General features: G+C 51.6%; 1 protein-coding gene and 1 long non-coding RNA gene across 2 annotated transcripts in view; one reads left to right on the forward strand and one right to left on the reverse strand.

The window, feature by feature from the left end:
* The window catches only part of BICD2 (BICD cargo adaptor 2), a 59,212-nt gene extending 50,944 nt beyond the window's left edge, over positions 1-8,268 (forward strand). Inside the window, 6 exon segments of the mRNA XM_070400948.1 lie at positions 724-1,158; positions 1,886-2,140; positions 2,142-2,882; positions 3,135-3,286; positions 4,435-4,645; positions 6,203-8,268. Of these exon segments, the coding sequence (XP_070257049.1) occupies positions 724-1,158; positions 1,886-2,140; positions 2,142-2,882; positions 3,135-3,286; positions 4,435-4,645; positions 6,203-6,208 (1,800 nt within the window). The 3' untranslated portion in view covers positions 6,209-8,268.
* A 431-nt stretch (positions 8,269-8,699) lies between these two features.
* LOC138998806 (uncharacterized) lies at positions 8,700-18,501 on the reverse strand. The gene is made up of 3 exons (XR_011469269.1): positions 18,428-18,501; positions 15,031-15,401; positions 8,700-9,994 (listed from the first exon to the last, which is right to left on the reverse strand). It is a non-coding gene; the product is annotated as an uncharacterized lncRNA (long non-coding RNA).
* Positions 18,502-18,850: the final 349 nt, after the last annotated feature.

An 18,850-nucleotide genomic window follows, 5' to 3' on the forward strand; every position in this document is an offset into this window, starting at 1 on the left:
TGCATGCATACTAGTCCTTTGGTTGCTCTCCAACCCTTCCCCCGCCCCCACCCACCCACCCCCACACACACACCATTTGTCTCTAGATGGATCTATCCATATTCATCAAATTATGTTGATCATTATATCCCACATATGAGTGAGATCATGTGATATTTATCTTTCTCCGACTGGCTTATTTCGCTTAGCATAATGTTATTGCAGAATAAATAGCAGTGTTTTGTTAAATTGCGCCTAGGCCCTGATCTCCCATCCCCTATGTCAAGCACAGGTTTCTGCCTGCTCCCTCCTCGTCCATCTGCAAATGCAGTTTCAGTAGGGCCCTGCCTCCTCCTCCCCAGGCTGTCTGCGGGTGTGCTGAGCAGCTGCAGCACATCCTGCCTCCGTGGGAACTGCGGGTTCTTAGTTTTTGAAATATCATTGGGATTAATGGTCGCAGCACACATCCAGATATGTCTTTTATGTGCCTTAAAATATGTCGTCAACTATTCATGTTAAGTAGCTTCGTAGAACTTAACGTCAGTAGACACTTGGTAACCGTTACGTCATCTAACACATTGGCCTGGTGCATGTGTTTAGATTCCCATGGAATCTCCGCTCCGAGCCGTGGCTGGTGCTCTGCACAAACCGTGTGCACACTGTCCTGTGTGCTTGCACCTAGTGTCACAGCGCGATGGTGCTTCCTCATCACTGGGCTGAGACAAGTGTTGGCTTCTTTCCCAGGTGGAGTTTGAGGGCCTCAAGCATGAGATCAAGCGACTGGAGGAGGAGACCGAGTACCTCAACAGCCAGTTGGAGGACGCCATCCGACTCAAGGAGATCTCGGAGCGGCAGCTGGAGGAGGCGCTAGAGACGCTGAAGACGGAGCGGGAGCAGAAGAACAGCTTGCGCAAGGAGCTGTCGCACTACATGAGCATCAACGATTCCCTCTACACCAGCCACCTGCACGTTTCTCTGGATGGCCTCAAGCTCAGCGATGACGCCGAGGCCCTGGCTAACGGCTTTGAGCACGGCTGCCTGGCCAAGCTGCCCCTGGACAACAAGACCTCCACGCCCACCAAGGACGGTCTGGCCCCACCCTGCCCCGGCCTCGTGTCCGACCTCCTCAGCGAGCTCAACCTCTCGGAGGTCCAGAAGCTGACGCAGCAGTTGGTGCAGGTGAGCAGGTGGGCGGGCAGGTGGCGCAGGTGGCCCACCTCCCTCTGCCCCCACCTTATTTCACCTTGGCGTAAGTGGAACTGCAGCATTACGGTGGAAGGTTCGCAGAGGAGTGGGTTCCTGCTTATGAGGTTGAATTCTGCGTGCTGGCCAAGGTATTCTCGTGTCCCCCTGCAGTGCACACCTGCAGTCTTCCTCTCTGTCCTGTGGATATGTCACATAGGGTTTCCTCCCGGACCAAACGGATTCCCAGTGTCTGTTTCCTCTGAGGAGGGACCTGCATGGCCCCCCAAGCCTCGGCAGGGGAGGACCAACTGTGGCCCCACACATGGCACCCCATCTAGGCATGTTACTGAACTCAGAGGTCTGCACTTGGGGTGCTCTAGAACGAGATGTGGTTGTCACAAGGTAGTTTTATTTATTTGCAGCAAGTAAAGGGGATTCATAGCCACAGCTCTGCCTGCGGGAAGGAGGCTTAGCCATTGCTTACGTACACCATTTGTCAAGTACACGTTGGTATTTTCTTCACAGATATGTGTCGGGTTGAGTGCCTGTCCAGCTCATCCTGTTTATAGGTGCTTCTGCAAAATACTGTGCTACATTGTAACACTTAGCACAACAGCATTTAGTCAGACTGCCCAGGCCTGGAGACCCTTGTCCTATCTCAGTCCCAGGCCAGCAGAGTGACAGGTGGGGCTGTTGACGGGCCCTCTCTGTGCCTTTGCAGATGGAGCGGGAGAAGGCGGGCCTGCTAGCAACCCTGCAGGACGCGCAGAAGCAGCTGGAGCAGGCTCGAGGGGCCCTGTCGGAGCAGCGGGAGGAGGTGAGCCGCCTCACTGAGAGCCTGAGCGCTCTGCAGCGCCTGCAGGCTGGCAAGGAGCGACGCACGGCCCTGGACAGTGAGAAGGAGCGCGACAGCCATGAGGATGGCGACTACTACGAGGTGGACATCAATGGGCCTGAGATCCTGGCCTGCAAGTACCCGCGTGGCCCTGGCAGAGGCCGGTGAGCTCCGGGAGCAGCTGAAGGCCCTACGCAGTGCACACGAAGCCAGCGAGGCTCGGCATGCTGAGGAGAAGGGCCGCCACGAGGCTGAGAGCCAGGCGCTCGCCGAGAAGGTGTCTCTGCTGGAGAAGGCCAGCGGCCAGGATCGCGAGCTGCTGGCCCGCCTGCAGACAGAGCTGAAGAAGGTCAGTGACGTCGCGGGTGAGACTCAGGGCAGCCTGAGTGTGGCCCAGGATGAGCTGGTGACCTTTAGCGAGGAGCTGGCCAGCCTCTACCACCACGTGTGCATGTGCAACAACGAGACGCCCACCCGTGTCGTGCTGGACTACTACCGTGAGGGCCCAGCTGGCGCCGGCCGCTGCAGTCCTGAAGCCCACGGACACCGCTCACCAGTCCTGCCCAAGGGGCCACTGGCTACAGAGGGCGGGGCTGGGGACAGCAGCCTCTCACTGCCCTCACCCCTGAGTGACCCTCGCCGGGAGCCCATGAACATCTACAACCTGATTGCCATCATCCGTGACCAGATCAGGCACCTGCAGGCAGCCGTGGACCGCACCACGGAGCTGTCGCGGCAGCGCCTGGCCTCCCAGGAGCTGGGCCCTGGCACAGACAAGGACCGGGAGGCGCTCATGGAGGAGATCCTCAAGCTCAAGTCTCTGCTCAGCACCAAACGGGAGCAGATCACCACCCTGCGCACCGTGCTCAAGGCCAACAAGCAGGTGCGTGCTGCGTTCAGCTCGGCTGGTGGGCAGGCTCCTCGCCCTCCCTGCCCCCCAGGCCCGCATCTCACAGGTCAGCTCAGGCCTCAGGCTATGGATTGTGTTGGTTGTGCTACTGAAGGTGGGAGAGCCTGATTCAGTGCCGTGGGGAGGAGCTGGGTGCTGAGGGGCCAGACAGGTTGGGGTCTTGGCTGTGGCACTCCGTGAAATAGCGGACCCCTCACCCACCCACCTGGTCTCTCTGACCCCCAGACAGCCGAGGTGGCCCTTGCCAACCTGAAGAGCAAGTACGAGAACGAGAAAGCCATGGTGACCGAGACGATGATGAAGCTGCGCAACGAACTCAAGGCCCTCAAGGAGGACGCAGCCACCTTCTCCTCGTTGCGTGCCATGTTCGCCACCAGGTAACACTGCTCCCTGGGGACGTGCCACGCCTGGGTTTGCGAACATCCAGAGGGCATAGTTTCTGTTCTCATGTCGGATGAGGAAGCTGAAGGCGAAGGCTAAAGAGGACAGGTCCCTAGTGGCAGGGCTGCTGGTTACGCAGGGTAGATTGGGGCCAGTAACTGACAAATGAGGAGTTGGCCTCCCAAAATTTGGCTGGAAGTTTGTGGATTAAGCAGCATGACCTTTCTCAGCCCATCCCCCCTCCTTCCAGTGTTCCCCATCTGACCCTGACAGAGATTTGGAGCGGGGGAGGGTCTCGGGAAGTTCATGGCTTCCTGGTGTTTCTGCCATCCAGAGGGGCATAGTGCCATCTGCTGCCAGTTTCAGGCGGGTCCTGGGCAGTGGCCTGCATGGCCCCTAGATGGTCCAGGCCCGTCCTCAGGGTCAGGAGGCTGAGGCTCCCTGTGTTGGGGGTTGTAACTGAGCTCCGGGCCTGCTTTTCCTCCCCCTGGGGTGCTGGGTGACCCCCACTGTCCAGAGGGGAGGGTGAAGACAAGGAAAGAAAGTACCAGGCTCCTTGGGAAGCGTCCCCTCCTGGGCAGAGTGTGGGAAGGATGGCCATCACTCAGCACTGGCATGTTGACACTCGTGTCCTCACCTTCACAAACCTGCCTTCCCAGAGCTGAAATCACAAACCATTCCCCTCTGGGTGAGAGCTAAGACTCACTGGTAGCCCTGGGCTCTGGCGAAGGAGAGTGTGGAGGTGGCCCTTCTGCCCAGGCCCACTCCCTCCTTGCAGACAGACCCCCGAGTGTGCACCTCCCCCAGCTCCATGTTCAGGTGGGGCAGACCCAGAGGGGCTGCTCACTCACCCACATGCGCCCTCCAGGCTCGGGTTGGCCATTTGGGCACATGCTAACCTCGGAACAAGCCAAGTCCCTTCCTTGGATTTGCTCCCACACTCAGAGAGCCTCGACCCACCTTCCCGCGGGGGACCTGAAGGCCTTGAAAGGCACCCTTGCCCTGTCAGTGAAGACCAGCTTCATGGAGTCCCTCCCAGAGGAAGCCAACTCCTGAGGGCAGGTCCTCTTCTCCCAGCCTGATGAGCAGTGCCCTCGTCCCTCCCGGGGCCTTCAGCCACGCTCTCACCTCGATGTCCCCACAGGTGTGACGAATACATCACACAGCTGGACGAGATGCAGCGGCAGCTGGCGGCCGCCGAGGATGAGAAGAAGACGCTCAACTCCCTGCTGCGCATGGCCATCCAGCAGAAGCTGGCGCTGACCCAGCGGCTGGAGCTGCTGGAGCTGGACCACGAGCAGACCCGGCGGGGCCGTGCCAAGGCCACCCCCAAAGTCAAGTCCAGCACCCCAAGCGTAAGTCACACCTGTGCCAGTGCCAGCGACAGGACCGAGGGTGCCGGGCTCGCTGCCCAGGTGCTCTGCGGCGAGAAGTATAACGTTTGCTGCGATTAGGCCTCCGGGCCACCCACCGCAGCTAACCTGTCGCCGCCACCTGTCTGCTTCATCTCAACTAACACAGCAGCAGCGGGACCGTGCGCTAGGCTGGTCTTCCCGGGACTAACGCGGAGGGAAGGGTTTAGCTGAGATGGTGCTTCCTTCCGCCTGACAGTGCAGCTGGGAGTCTGCAGCTCGCCCTGCGACCCCCTTCATGGCAGCGGCTATCCTGCGGGAAGGGGTGGGGGTCAAGGTGGGGTCAGAGCCAGGAGTCCTTGAAACAAGGTGGCTTTCCAGGACCCGTGTGCCATCGGCTCTGCGATGAAATGTGCATGTGTCTAGTGCAGCTGCGCTGCCCGGCACCTGGGAGCATGTCAGAGGTTCTGAGAGTTGCAGCTGCCGCCTCCGAACAGAATTATTTCGTAGCTTATGCACCGTCTCACTGCAAATCCTATTCGGGACTAAAGGACCGAATTTCTCCCCCAGAGAAAGCGCAGCCCTGAGCCCCGAGTCCTCCAGCCCAGGTGTGCGTGTGCGCCGAGCACCGGCCACGCGCAGCAGAGGCACATCTGGCCACACCGAGATCAGCTCAGAACCTCAGCTCCTCTTTCTGAGATTGGCACATTGGTCTGGAGGCCTGCGAGGTAACACATTAGCAGGCTCGAAACCTGGGGTTTTTTCCATGAGAAAATCTTCCCAAGTGCCTGACCAGAGTCCCTTCCTTGGGGGAAGCCATCCTTTTGTATCAGGGTGTCCCCAGCTTTCCATAATCAGGCCTTCCTCCTGGGGGGCTTTAGACCCTAAGAAACAGTGTTCTGGAAGCCCCCGGGCCACTGTCATTGCCGGGTGGCGGCGGGCAGGAGAGGAAGCTGCTTCCACACCAGAGCTTGGCCACGTTCGGAAGCAGCACCTTTCTCAGTGTTTTTCCTCCCTTTCACCCCACGGAGGCCTCTCCCTGAAGGGTGCTCTGTGGCTCAGAGGGGGAGTTGGCATGGCCGCTCACACAGCTGCCTGCCCCAACTCAACTCTTCCCCTTGGTCCCCTCGTGTGTCTCAGTTCCCACCAGACTCCAGATGCTGCACAGACCACCTGGGCTTTGCCACCCATGGGAGTGGAGAGATGCGGGTGGGGCACCTGACCCCTCTGCGTGCCTGCCCTGGTTCTGGGCTGCTTTGCTGAAGGGATGTCGGTTTTGGGTTCCCCTCCCACTAAAGAAGGGTCAGGCCCTCCACCTTGTGCAAGCAGGACTGCTGGGGTCAGGGCTCCACAGTTGCTGCTGCCCCCTCGCTGAGCCTGGCACACAGCTTCCCTCCGTATGTGTAAGGAATCTTCACAAAGCACTGGGAGCTGGCGGCTTCCCTAACACACGCAGGTCTCTGCTGCTGACTAACGCACCTGCGCACTCAGCTCAGCAAGAGCTTCCGTTGTCCGACAGGTGACTGGTTCTAACTCTGTCTTGTTTTCTCCCGTTTTCAGCTGTAGATTAGCTGCCGGGAGAACTCGGCCGCCGGCCCTGTCACTCTGCAACCCCTCCCCTCCCCTCCCGTGGGCCCACGCAGAGGAAGGAAGGGCAGCCTAAAAGTCCACTTAGAAACGTTTTTGGATATGCCACTGCAGGTAGCATTCCTGAGTGTTTAATGGCAGAGGAAAAGGCTTTAAAGTTCAGAAAGCTGCAGCCGCTGCTTGGAAAGGCTCTTGCACAAGCGCTTGAAGAACCTGCTGGGACGGCAGCCACCAGGCTCCCTTAGGAACCCGCTAGAAATGCTCACACTGGGGCTCCCTGTTACAGAAGCTCCTTCTCATTTGATCAACCTGTGCACTTTTGATATTTTGATATTACATTTGCTTCCTTAGTCCCTTGCATAGAGATGGTCTCATGCTGTGGTCGCCTTGTCCTGTGGTGCCGTCTTAGCGCCTGACGTGCTGTTTGACGTCAGCGTGTGGCACGGAGGTGTCCTAGTGTGCAGCTCCAGACTGCTCAAAGGCTTCCACCCGGCAGGGAGCTCGGCTGAACACCACGCTGCGGGCCAGCAGCCTGTTAGGTTATGTGGCCCATGTTTGAAATAACAGGTTTCAAATGCCATGTTTGTCAAGAAATCCAGGGTGTTCTGATTCTGGGGTTTTTCATATTGTATTATTATTATTCTTAGGAATAGTTCAATGTAACAAGAAGAAAACTTGACCTTTGCTCTGGTTAAACAGTTATAGGCACTTGAAAAACAAAAAAAGATAAATTATTGAATGAGTAGTATTACCTACAAATTCCAGAGATTTCTGGGTTTTAGGATGTCGTGAAGCATGACTGATTAACAGAATTTTATACAACTGTACCAGTGAAATTCCAAATTGGAATTGTTTTGTTACTCTGGTTTTGTGCCAAATTGTGGTACACTTAGAAAATTCTACAGTCGTCAAATTTTAGGGTGTTCTATTTCAACACCTTTTTCTTAGTGATCATTGCCAGTAGTGCCTTCATCAGTTAAGGGAGGTGTCCCGCCTAGTTTATTCTCTACAACGGACAGTGAAGAGCTAGTTGGGAATGTTGAAGGCCGGTGTGGACCAATAGGTGTGAAAGGGGGTATACCTTCACACCTGAACCTGGGCATCTTCGTTGAGGGAAAGAAAACAGCAATTGTACAAAATTCTGTTAGTCAGTGATTCTTTACTGTGCAGGTCCTTGCAAACTTAGGGGCTGAGCAATGAAAGTGAACACAAGCCTTGAGTGCTTTGGGAACCAAACGAACTTTATGGGACACGCTAAGCAGGCGGTGTGAGGACCATGCCGTGTTTGTGAAGAGCCACGGGCAGCAAGGAAGCGGGTGCTGTCGGTCTCGTGCAGGGGGGAGAGGGACTAGCCATAGTATTCTTCGCAAACGTGAGAAGATGTCATATATTCTCTTGCTTGGTGTACCTAATCACTGTTAATTTCAGGTAACAGAACTTGCTAAATAAAGCTTCTTAGCAAACTAATCTGCCCAGTTTGCTGAGCGAGGTTGTATGGTCATCCTGGTACTCAAAGAGGAAGAACAAACGTCCTTTCTCCTCCAAAATACAGGACAAATTCTAATAAGTAGTAAGAATAGGAAGAGTTCTGTTTCCTGGAATGAGCATTTCTTATTCCTAGTTGTAGGGACCCCCTTTGTACCTTCTGTTACAGTGTTGATTCATAAGAAATGTTACATTTATGATAACTTCATCTATATGGGGTATTTATTTGCAATGTCTGAGTACTGTATTTTTTCCTATGCATTGCCTAGTGTCAGAGTGGTGTTGTCTTTATTAAGATCGTATGCATGTCCTCCTGCCAAGGAACCTTTACACAGACCCACACAAACAACAATGGCTTCGGATTCTGAGAAAATGCGGCAGAGAATGGAAAAGGAATAGGAAGGATAAGTCAGTCATGACGTCGGACACAGACATGGTGTGAAAGCCCTCAAAGCCAGTGCACATAGGAACAGTGGGCCTGGGTGGAGGGTCATGTTGGTAGGACCAATAAATAAAGAATAATACAAAGACAAAGCCAAGGCGTCTCTGTGCTGCTTTGACCCCCGCCCTAGATGACTGGCCCGGCAGTGCACTGTCATTCCAGCACCTGAAACAACGAAACCAGCCTATCGGAAGCCCTGGTGGTGGGAGCTGGGAGCAACCTTCGGTAAATTGGGGGCGTGGGATGCTTCCCACGATGGGTGACCTGTGAGCATCCCGAACTGTGGTAGGAGAGCACATGGCCTTCACCCTGTCCTGACCAGAAAGCAGAGCGATCTGATAACACAGGACCCTTGGCTGTGCACACTCTTGCTCACTGAATCCCAGAATGACTAGATGCTGAGACAAGGCTTGTCACAAAACCATATTCATCTGCAGAAATGTGTATAAGGCATGCTGACTCCGTCTGGGACTGCTATGAGGGTGGGGGGCACGTCCTGGCAGAGGGAGCAGGAAGTCCCTGGGATACTCTGCCACCCCACTGCTGACAGCCTCAGTCAGGCCTGGGCAACTCTGTCCATGCCTCGGGAAGTGCATCTGAGGCAGCGTCTTTCTGCCCTGGCATCGCCCAGGACCCTTCCCTCCACCTGGGATCTCCCCTGGCCTCCTGGTCACTAGGGACCCTGCCTCTGATGATTCCCATTCTTCTTTAGTAGCAGTAGCTTGAAACTATCTTCAATTTGAAACTCTCTTTCAAAAGAGACTTGTTTTTCTAACTCTGGGATTGCCCTCGTCTGCTGGCCGGTGTTCCCCAACAGGCCCCTGAGGAGGAGCCCTCGGCCGTGGGCCCGGCGGAGCAGCCCCTCTCCAGGTGTTGGAGTGATTTGCACAAGCACAGATGCCAAGACCTTCCCTGCCCCCCGGTGTGCTCTGGTCCTTGCGCATTTCAGGGTTGGAGGGGCATTTGGTGCTGCAAGGCCTGCTCAGCCTTCCCTTCCCATAGGGTGCGTCTCCATTCCCACCACCTCCTCCCTCTCCCTGGGGCAGTGCTCATCCCCACCTCCCACAGCAGGTTCCCAGTCTGGAGCCAGACCTTCGGTTGCATTACCCCTTTTGGTAGCTGACTTATTCTGGCAGACAACCTCTGGGAGCCTCAGTTTCTCCTCTAGAGGTTGGGACTGTAGTTCTTTGCTCAGAGGTGGTGAGGTTTTATCAAGCCCTAGGCATGCAGCAGATGCTCAGTGGATGGGTGTTGCTAATATGGTTCTTGTTGCCATCATCATCATTACCAAGATCCAGGATGCCAGGCCATGCAGCTGGGCCTTTGTCCATTGGGGAATGTTATTTTAACTCAGCTTTTTACCAAAGCATAGTTTGCATTTAGGAACGTGCACATCCTAATGTACAGGCCAGATATGCACCAAAGCAACAGCTGTGTGACCAACAGTCACAAAGTTCCTAGGAAGGCCTCAGTCTGCTGGCCCTGGTGGAGTGCTGGGAGAATAGGCATGCCGACATTCTATCACCTGGCATGGGTTTTGTTAGGGATGGGCTGCCATCAGGTTTGCTTTTGTGCTCAACATTCAGATGAGTCCAAACACAGTTGAGCTATAAGGTCCGTGTATTGTCATTTGGTCAGATTTCTTGTGAGCACGCACATTGGCTCTTGGGAGTTCACCTTGTTCATCCATGAGCCTGTACGACCAGGTCCCTGGGGTGAAGCCCTGCCCCCTCTGGTGGAGCTCCTCCCCTAATCGGGAAGTAGCATCTCCACAGCAGCTCACACACAGGGAAGATCTCCTTGGACGGATACTGTGAACACACCCTGACGTGGGCCTCCTAGGAAGTGAGAACAGTACAAACTTAGCACATACACCAGACTCCTTTTTGTTCACCTCACTCTCAAGTAAAGGATAGGATTTGTTCTCTTTGCCTTAAAGTGTTTGTAAAGTATAGCACATACATAAGAGTGCAAACGAGTTTCTCGGCTGCATTTTTGCAAACTGAATACACTGCAGCCACCATCCAAATGAGAAGCAAATGAGGGCAGCCCCCTCCCCCCAAGTCTTCATACTCTGCACCCACTCTTCCTCCCTAAGTCTGTCAACACAGGTCACCTGGGCCTATTTCTGTACTTTATATAAACTAGAGGCCCGGTGCACAAAAATTTGTGCACTTGGGGGTGGGGGGGGGGGGGCCCAGCCTGGCCTGTGCCCTCTCGCAGTCTGGGACCCCTCGGGAGATAACGACCTGCTGGCTTAGGCCTGCTCCCGGGTGGCAGAGGGCAGGCCCAATCCCTAGGTGCAGCCCCTGGTCGGGCTCAGAGCAGGGCTGATTGGGGAGTTGGGGCGACGCCCCCTGTCATGCACAGAGCAGGGCGGATTGGGAGGCTGTGATGCCACCCTCAGTCACGCTCAGGGTAGGGCCGATTGGGGGGTTGGGGCACTGCCCCCTGACACACTCAAGGCAGGGTCAATGGGGAGGTTGCGGCACCACCCCGTGATGCACAGAGCAGGGCCAATCAGGGGGTTGGGGCGCTGCCCCCTGTCACTCACAGAGCAGGGCCAATCAGGGGGTTGGGGCACTGCCCCTGCCCCCCCCCCCCCCCGTCACGCACAGAGCAGGGCCCATCAGGGGTTTGGGGAGCTCCCCCCTCTCATGCACAGAGCAGGGCCCATCAGGGGGTTGGGGAGCTCCCCCGTCACGCACAGAGTAGGGCCGATAGGGGAGTTAGGGCACCGCCCCCTGTCACACACAGAGCAGGACGGATCAGGGGGTTGGGGCACCACCACTGTCACACTCAGGCCAGGGCCAATGGGGAGGTTATGGCTCTACCCCGTCACAGACAGAGCAGGGCCCGTGGGGGTGGGGGGGTTGGGGCGCCACCCCCTGTCACACACACAGCAGGGCCGATCAGGGGGTTGGGATGCCACACCCTGTCACACACAGAGCCACAGGGCGATCAGGGGGTTTGGGCGCTGCCCCCGTCACGCTGATCCGGTGCCAGGAGACCTCTCGGCTCCGCTGATCCCGGTGCTGGGAGGCATATTACCCTTTTACTATATAGGATAGAGGCCTGGGGGCCGGCTGGTTTGCCCTGGAGGGTGTCCTGGATCAGGGTGGGGGTCGCCACTGGGGTGCCTGGCCAGCCTGGATGAGGGGATGATGGCTGTTTGCAGCTGGTCACACACCCTTCAGGGTGGGGGTCCCCACTGGGGTGCCTGGACAGTCTGGGTGAGTGGCTGAGGGCTGCTTTCAGGCTGACTGAAGCTCCCAACCGCTCCTTTTTTTCTTTTTTTCCTTCTGGGCCAGCTTTAGCTCTGGCTCTAGCTCTGAGGCTTCCGCTGCTGGTTTGTTTCGGTTCTATAATCGAAACAATGTATAACTTCAGCTCTGAGATCCCAGCCGGCTATATCTGTTACAAAGTTTCAAACTGCCAGCTCAGAGGCCTGCAAGTTAGGCGGGGAACATTGGAGTCTGCAGTCACAGGAGCAAGCAAGCCTCATGCTCGCTTCCAGCTGCCTGGCTGCCGGCCGCCATCTTGGCTGACAGTTAATTTGCATAAGGATATGCTGATTAGCCAATGGGAAGGGTAGCGGTCGTACGCCAATTACCATGTTTCTCTTTTATTAGTGTAGATAGAAACATAAAATAGAGACCTAGAGCTTTGATAGATTTACTTACCAAAACTTGTTCATTGCTCTCCCCATGATTGAACTATGCATTTAGAGGTGACTCATAGATTCAATAATATCTATAATATTAAAAGCATAATATGCAAATCGACTGAACAGTGGAACGACCTTCTGGATGAGGCCAGGGCTGCGGGGTCTGAGCCCCTTGCACAAATTTCGTGCATCGGGCCTCTAGTCCTATATAATAAAAGCCTAATATGCCAAGTGTCAGTCAGCCAGTCGGCCATTCAACCAATCAAAGCATAATATGGTAATGATATGCCAAAGCCACTCAACCGCTCACTATGGCGTGTACTGGCCACCAGGGGGCAGACGCTCCAACCAATAGGTTAGCTTGCTGCTGGGGTCCTGCCAATCGGTTGGGGTCCCTTGGCCTGGCCTGCACCCTCTTGCAATCTGGGACCCCTCAGGGGATGTCAGAGCCAGTTTTGGCCTGATCCCGCCGGCCAGGCCAAGGGACCCCACTGGTACACGAATTCATGCACCAGGCCTCAAGTATTAATATAAATCAGTTGGATGCAAAAGAATGGAAAGATTTATTCCCTGCAAACAGTAGCCAAAACAACAGGAATGGCTATACTAATAGATATTAAGACAAAGTTGTTAAGAGAGACAAAGAAGGACATTGTATGATGATAAAACAGTCAATTCACCAAACAACTTTAGTAATTATAAACATGTATGTACCAAACAACAGAGCCCAAAAATACAATAAGCAAAACTGCCAAAATTGAAAAAATAGTTCAGTAATAGTCTTTAATACCCCACTTTTAATTACAGAACAAGACAAAATATCAAGAAATAGAATACTTCAACAGAACTATAAGCCAAGACTAATACATTTTATAGAACACTCCAATTGACAGTAGAATACATATTCTTAAGTGCATACAGAACATTTTCCAAGATAGACTATATGTTAAACCACGAGACAAATCTCAAGGAATTAAAGAAAGTTGAAGTTAAACATTATTGTCCAATGACAATGAAATAAAATTAGGAATAATGAAATGTAGGAAATTCATGAATATATATATAATACACTCCTTAAAAATGGGCCAAAGAAGATAGCAAGAGGAAGGACAAGTAGCTCTCAAAGATTAGCATGAAGAAAGTGAAATAGGAAATGGGAGGGGGGAGAGAAATAAAAATCAACAAAACCAAAAGTTATTTCTTTGAAAAGATGAGCAAAAATGCCAAGTCCTTTCCACACACACACACCCCTACAAAAATCAGAAATGGAAATGGAGAAATTATTACTGAATTTGGAAAAATATGAAGGATTACAAAAGAATACTGTGAATAATCACATACCAAAAAATTGGATAACCTAAACACAAGCCAAGAAGAAAATAGTAAATACTAGAGCAGAGGTAAATGAAATAGAAAAATCAATAATAGAGAAAATCAACATAACCAAAAGTAGTTTCCTAGGAAAGTGACCAACCTTTAGCTAGACAAAAACAGATGACTCGCCCTGGCCAGGTTTGGCTCAGTGGATAGAGCGTCGGCCTGGGGACTGAAAGGTCCCGGGTTCGATTCTGGTCAAGGGCACATGCCCGGGTTGCGGGCTCAACCCCCAGTGGGGGGCGGGCAGGAGGCAGCTGATCAATGATTCTCTCTCATCATTGATGTTTCTCTCTATCCCTTTCCCTTCCTCTCTGAAATCAATAAAAATATATTTTAAAAAAATAACAGATGACTGAAATTACTGTAACCAGCAATGAGAATGGGACACTACTAATAACGACATAAAAAGATTATCCTATCTCATAATAGACAAACATGGTAATTGACCGTACCTTCGCTACGCCTCCCATTGGCTAATCAGCATGATATGCAAATTAACCACCAACAAAGATGGCTAATTTGCATACTGCAGGCAGGGCGGGACAGCACAGCCGCCAGCGCGAACCACCATCCCGGGCTGCAGGCCGGCCCAAAAGTCGCCCAGAAGCCGGTGATGGGGGGAGATGGGGGTCCCCTGCCCAGGCCTGAAGCCTGGGCCAGAGGCATCAGGCCTGGGGGGGTGGGGGGGCTAAGCCGGCAATTGGTGTGAACTACAGAGGAAACACCTTTTCTGACTGCTCATTGGTTAAGCTCCCTGTATGCCACTGGTAATATTCTTAGTAACTTGGGTAATAAGAATCCAAAACGATGATCTAGGGTTTTCACCACACTCCTGGCGAAAAAAACGAAGGTCCACTGCTGGAGGGCTAAGAAATGTCATATCCTGCCCCAGCCGGTTTAGCTCAGTGGATAATGCCTTGGCCTGCTGATGGCAGGGTCTGAGTTCAATTCTGACCAAGGGCATGTACCTAGGTTGCGGGCTCCTCCCTGGCTGGGGCCCAGTCAGGGCTCATGCAGGAGGCAACCAATCAAAGTGTTCCTCTCACTTTGATATTTCTCTCTGTCTTTCCCTTTCTCTTCCACATTCTCTAAAAATCAATGGAAACATATCCTCAGGTGAGGATAAAAAAAAGTAATAAAGAAATTATTATATGAAAGACACATCTTGAAAATGCCTAAAGAAAGTTGTCATTTTTTCATGGTGAAGGGACTGGAGTCCTTGTTGATGAAAAAACCTTGCTGGCTGCGGTGACTGGCAGTGGCTGCAGCAGCAGGGTGATGGGGCTGGTGCCTTCCCCTGATCAGCCTGGTCGCCTCCCACAAAGGGAGGCCAGACTGCGGCTTAGGCCCTATCCCCAAGGGGAGCAGGGAGCGGGCCTAAGCCGTCACTAGGACATCCCCTGAGGGCTCCCAGTATGTGAGAGGGGGCAGGCTGGGCTGAGGGACACCCCTACCACCCCGCCCCCCGTGCATGAATTTCGTGCACCGGACCCCTAGTAACACAATATTATAACGATGCCAGCAAATTAAATAAAGTGGCAAATCACTAGAATCACACCAACTACCAAAAGTTACTCGAAAGGAAATAGTCTTAATAGATCTGTAACAAGAAATTAAATCAAAAATCTTCCAATAGGACTTCTGGTTTCCGGTCCAACCTGTAAGGAGCTTAGAACTCATGACTTTGTCATAACAATAAGTAAAGAACTGAATGAACTGAAAAACCAACAACTCTTCCTAGATCCATCATAGAAGTGAGGACACAGGGTACACCACTGCCCATCCGACCCCCCCACCATTGTCGAGACAGGTACATAGAATACAACTTACCGGAGTAGGTGTAACCAGTGCCTGGGGAGGACAGCCTGACCCGTAGTTGACAAATGTCTGCAGGCTCAGTGCACACAAGTGAAAGGGAAAAGCTCCTGGAGCCCCCCTTCGGGGAGAGACCCTCACACTTCACACCTGAGTTTTCCCCCAGGAGCACCAGCCCCATCACCCTGCTGCTGCAGCCACTGCCAGGTCCCACAGCGAAGACTGGAGGGAAATCTTCCAGCAACAGAAGGAAAGTAGCCATTTGGAAAATCCATACAGCCTTGTGTTCTTAACCAGGTCCACCCTCAGGACAAACTACTTTCCCAGACTAATCTGGGGGCAGGAAAATACCTCACTCCAAGTCCCCTCCGGCCATACTTCACCACCTAACAGATGGAAAGAAGAAAAATTGTGACGTACGGGGCACTAATAACAGATCAATCACCCATAGAGCGCTTCCTCTCCCCTCCCCCCGCACTACCATTATATTAATAAAGTTCCCTTTGCCCAGTACATCATGTCTGGCTTTCAACAAAAACTTGGCATAATAAAATGAAAGAAAAAAAACAAAGGGAGACAAGCATTAGAACCAGCCTTAAATATGGCAAGAATGTTGGACGTACCAGACCAGAAATCTATATATATAAAAGCCTAAGCGACCGTTAGGACCAGTCGACTGAACAACGGGTCGCTATGACACGCACTGACTACCAGGGGGCAGATGTTCAATGCAGGAGCTGCCCCCTGGTGGCCAGTGTGCTCCTACAGCCAACTTCCTGTGGCCAGCAAACTTCCCGCCATCCCTCTCCCCAGCCAATCCCTCCCCCTGGCCAGCCAGCCCCAATTGGCCCCAATTGGCCCCAATCACCAGCCAGCCTGAGGGACCCCACCTGTGCACGAATTCGTGCACTGGGCCTCTAGTTTAAAATAACAGATTAACATACTGAGGGCAGTAATGGACGAGACAGACAACGTGTAAGAACACATGCATAATATAAGCAGAAAGATGGAATCTAAGAAAATCAAAAACGAAATTAAACTAAGAAAGCCATTGGTTGGCTCATGAGTAGACTGGACACAGCTGAGGGAAGTCGCTAAGGTTGAGGGTATGTCAATAGAAACTTCCAAAACTGAAAATAAGAAAGACTGAAAAATGGAAAAGACTATCCAAGAACTGTGGGACAACTACAAAAGGTGTAACAGACAATGGGAAATACCAGGAGGTGAAGGAAGAGAAGAATATCTGAAACAACAGTGACTGAGAATTTACCAAAATTGTCAGATCTAAGAAGCTCAGAGAACAAGCAGGAGAAACACCAAAATAAAACTACACCTCAGCACATGATATTCAAACTGCAGACAATGAATCTTAAAGCCAGAGGGGGTACAAAGGCTTGCTTATAGCAAAGCAAAGATAAGAATGACATCTGACTTCTCCTCAAAGCCATGCAAGCAAGAAGAAAGTGGAGTGAAATATTTAAACTGCTGAGAGACAAAAGCAAACAAAACCCTAGAATTCTGTAGCCTGTGAAGTTCTTGAAAGGTAAAGAATAGACTTGCTCACACAGACAAAAATGGAGGGAATCTGTTGCCAGTTGACCTTCCTTGCAATAAATGTCAAAATAGTTTTTCAGAGAGAAGGAAAGGTCAGAAACTCAGATCAATACAAAGGAATGAAGAACATTAGAGAAGGAATAAAGGTAAAGAAAAAACTTTTATTATTGTTTCTTAATCTAATAGATAAATTTCTTCAAAATAATACCTATAATGCATTTAATAATTACAGATTATGTAAGTGAAATGAATGACAGCAATGATACAAGGAATAGGAGGGGAGAGTTAAGAATATTTTGTTATAGGGTACCGCATTACCTGTGAAGCGGGATAGTGTTATTTGAAAGTGGACTTGGTTAGTTGTGAATGTATTCTACAAACTCTAGGGCAACCACTAAAAACAGAGAAAGACGTATAACTGATATTTGAAGAAAGGCAGAAGATAAAATTAGGAACAAAGAACAGGGCAGTAATCACTAAACATCAATGGTTTAAATACATCAATTAGAAGACATGCTGTCAGAGTGGACCAATAAACAAGATCCAAATATATGTTGTCAAAAAAACCCCCCATTTTAAATAAAAGACATATAACTTAAAAGTAAAGATATACCATGCTAACACCAATCAAAAGAAAGTAGGTGTAGCTATATTAATTTCAGGAGGAACAGAGCAAGAACGTTATCAGGATAAAGAGGGTTATTACATAATGATAGAGGGGTTGATTCTCCAAGAAGACATAACACTCCTTAATGTGGCTGCACTACTAGCAAAGTAGCACACTGAGGCAAAAGCTGATAGAACTGCAAAGAGAAAGAGAGGACTCCACTATTTTGGTTGAACACCCCTCTATCAGAAACAGATCCAAAAGGCAAAAAATCAGCAAGGACGTATTTGAACTCAACAGCACCATCGATCAATTGGACACAACAGACAATTGCAGACTATGCAGAATACAGTTCTCAAGCTCACATGGAACATTTCCCAAGATGGACCGCATTTTGGGCCCTAATGTACACTCTAACAAATGTAAAAGAATAGAAATCATACAATGACTGCTCTCAGACCACAGTGGAATTTAACTAGAAATCAGTAACAGACAAAATCCCAAAATACTTGTAGATTAAGTAATACACTTCTAAATAACACATGGGTCAAAGAAAAAAATCTCAACAGAAATTTAAAAAATAATTTGAAGTAAATAAAAATAAAACCAAAATTAGTGTTATGCATTAAAGCAGTGATTTGAGGGAAATTTATAGCATTGAATGCATATTAGAAAAGACGATCTAAACCAATAATACAAGGTTCCCCTTTAGGAAACCAGGAAAAGAAGAGCGCATTAAATCCAAAGTAAGCAGAGGAGGACAATAAAAAAAATTAGAGCAGAATCAATGACATTTTAAATAAGAAATCAATAGAGAAAAATCAACAAAACTAAAAGCTGGTTCTTTGAAAAGATCAATAAAATGTATAAGCTTCTAATCAGGCTAAGAAAAAAAGAACGTTGTTAAAATAAGAAATAAAAGGGGATATCACCACAGATCCCACGGACATCAGAAGGGTAATAGAGGAATACTATCAACCATGCCCACAAAATTAACCACCTTCCAGAAATAGAAAGCACTGGGCTAGGAGGGGTCACTGGTCAATGCTACGCAACATTCAGGGAACAGATTACACAATTATCTGCGGGGCTTTCAGAGACAAAAGCAGACAGAACACAGACTTCAAGCCACTATGGAGCGACAGGAATCCAGACGGAGGGGACTGGCAATAAATAAGCATCAACGGAGAACCGAGACGGTACTGTAACCACGGGGCGTCTACAGGTTACACCGCGAATCCAGACACAGACCTTCCCTCCACCTCCGACCGGCTCTGCGGCCCTCGGCGAGCTGCAGTCACTGCTTCCGGTCCCCCGTCCCGGGCCCCGCCCCCCAAGTCCAGGGCCCCGCCCCCAAGTCCAGGGCCCCGGCCCCCAGGTCCCGGGCCCCGCCCGCGGCGCGCTGCAGCTCTTGCTTCCGGCTCCCAGTCCCGGGCCCAGCCCTCAGAGGCGCCGCCAAAGGCTCCGCACGCTGGCCTCGCTTCCGGCGCCCAGACGGAGACGTCACTTCCGGTTTTTTCCAGGGGGCGGTTCCGAGGTGAGTCACTGTGCCAGTACCTAAGATGGTCGCTGGCCCATTCACCGCAGTGGCCAATGGAGGAGAAGCAGGCGCGAACCCGGAGTTGCCCGGTTCCGCCATGGCAGCCGGGGGCGTGACTTCCGGCGGCCCGAGCC

This window comes from Myotis yumanensis, unplaced genomic scaffold, assembly GCF_028538775.1.
Source record: "Myotis yumanensis isolate MYYU_CA2020_CCGP unplaced genomic scaffold, mMyoYum1.0.hap1 SCAF_21, whole genome shotgun sequence".
Taxonomy (NCBI): domain Eukaryota; kingdom Metazoa; phylum Chordata; class Mammalia; order Chiroptera; family Vespertilionidae; genus Myotis; species Myotis yumanensis.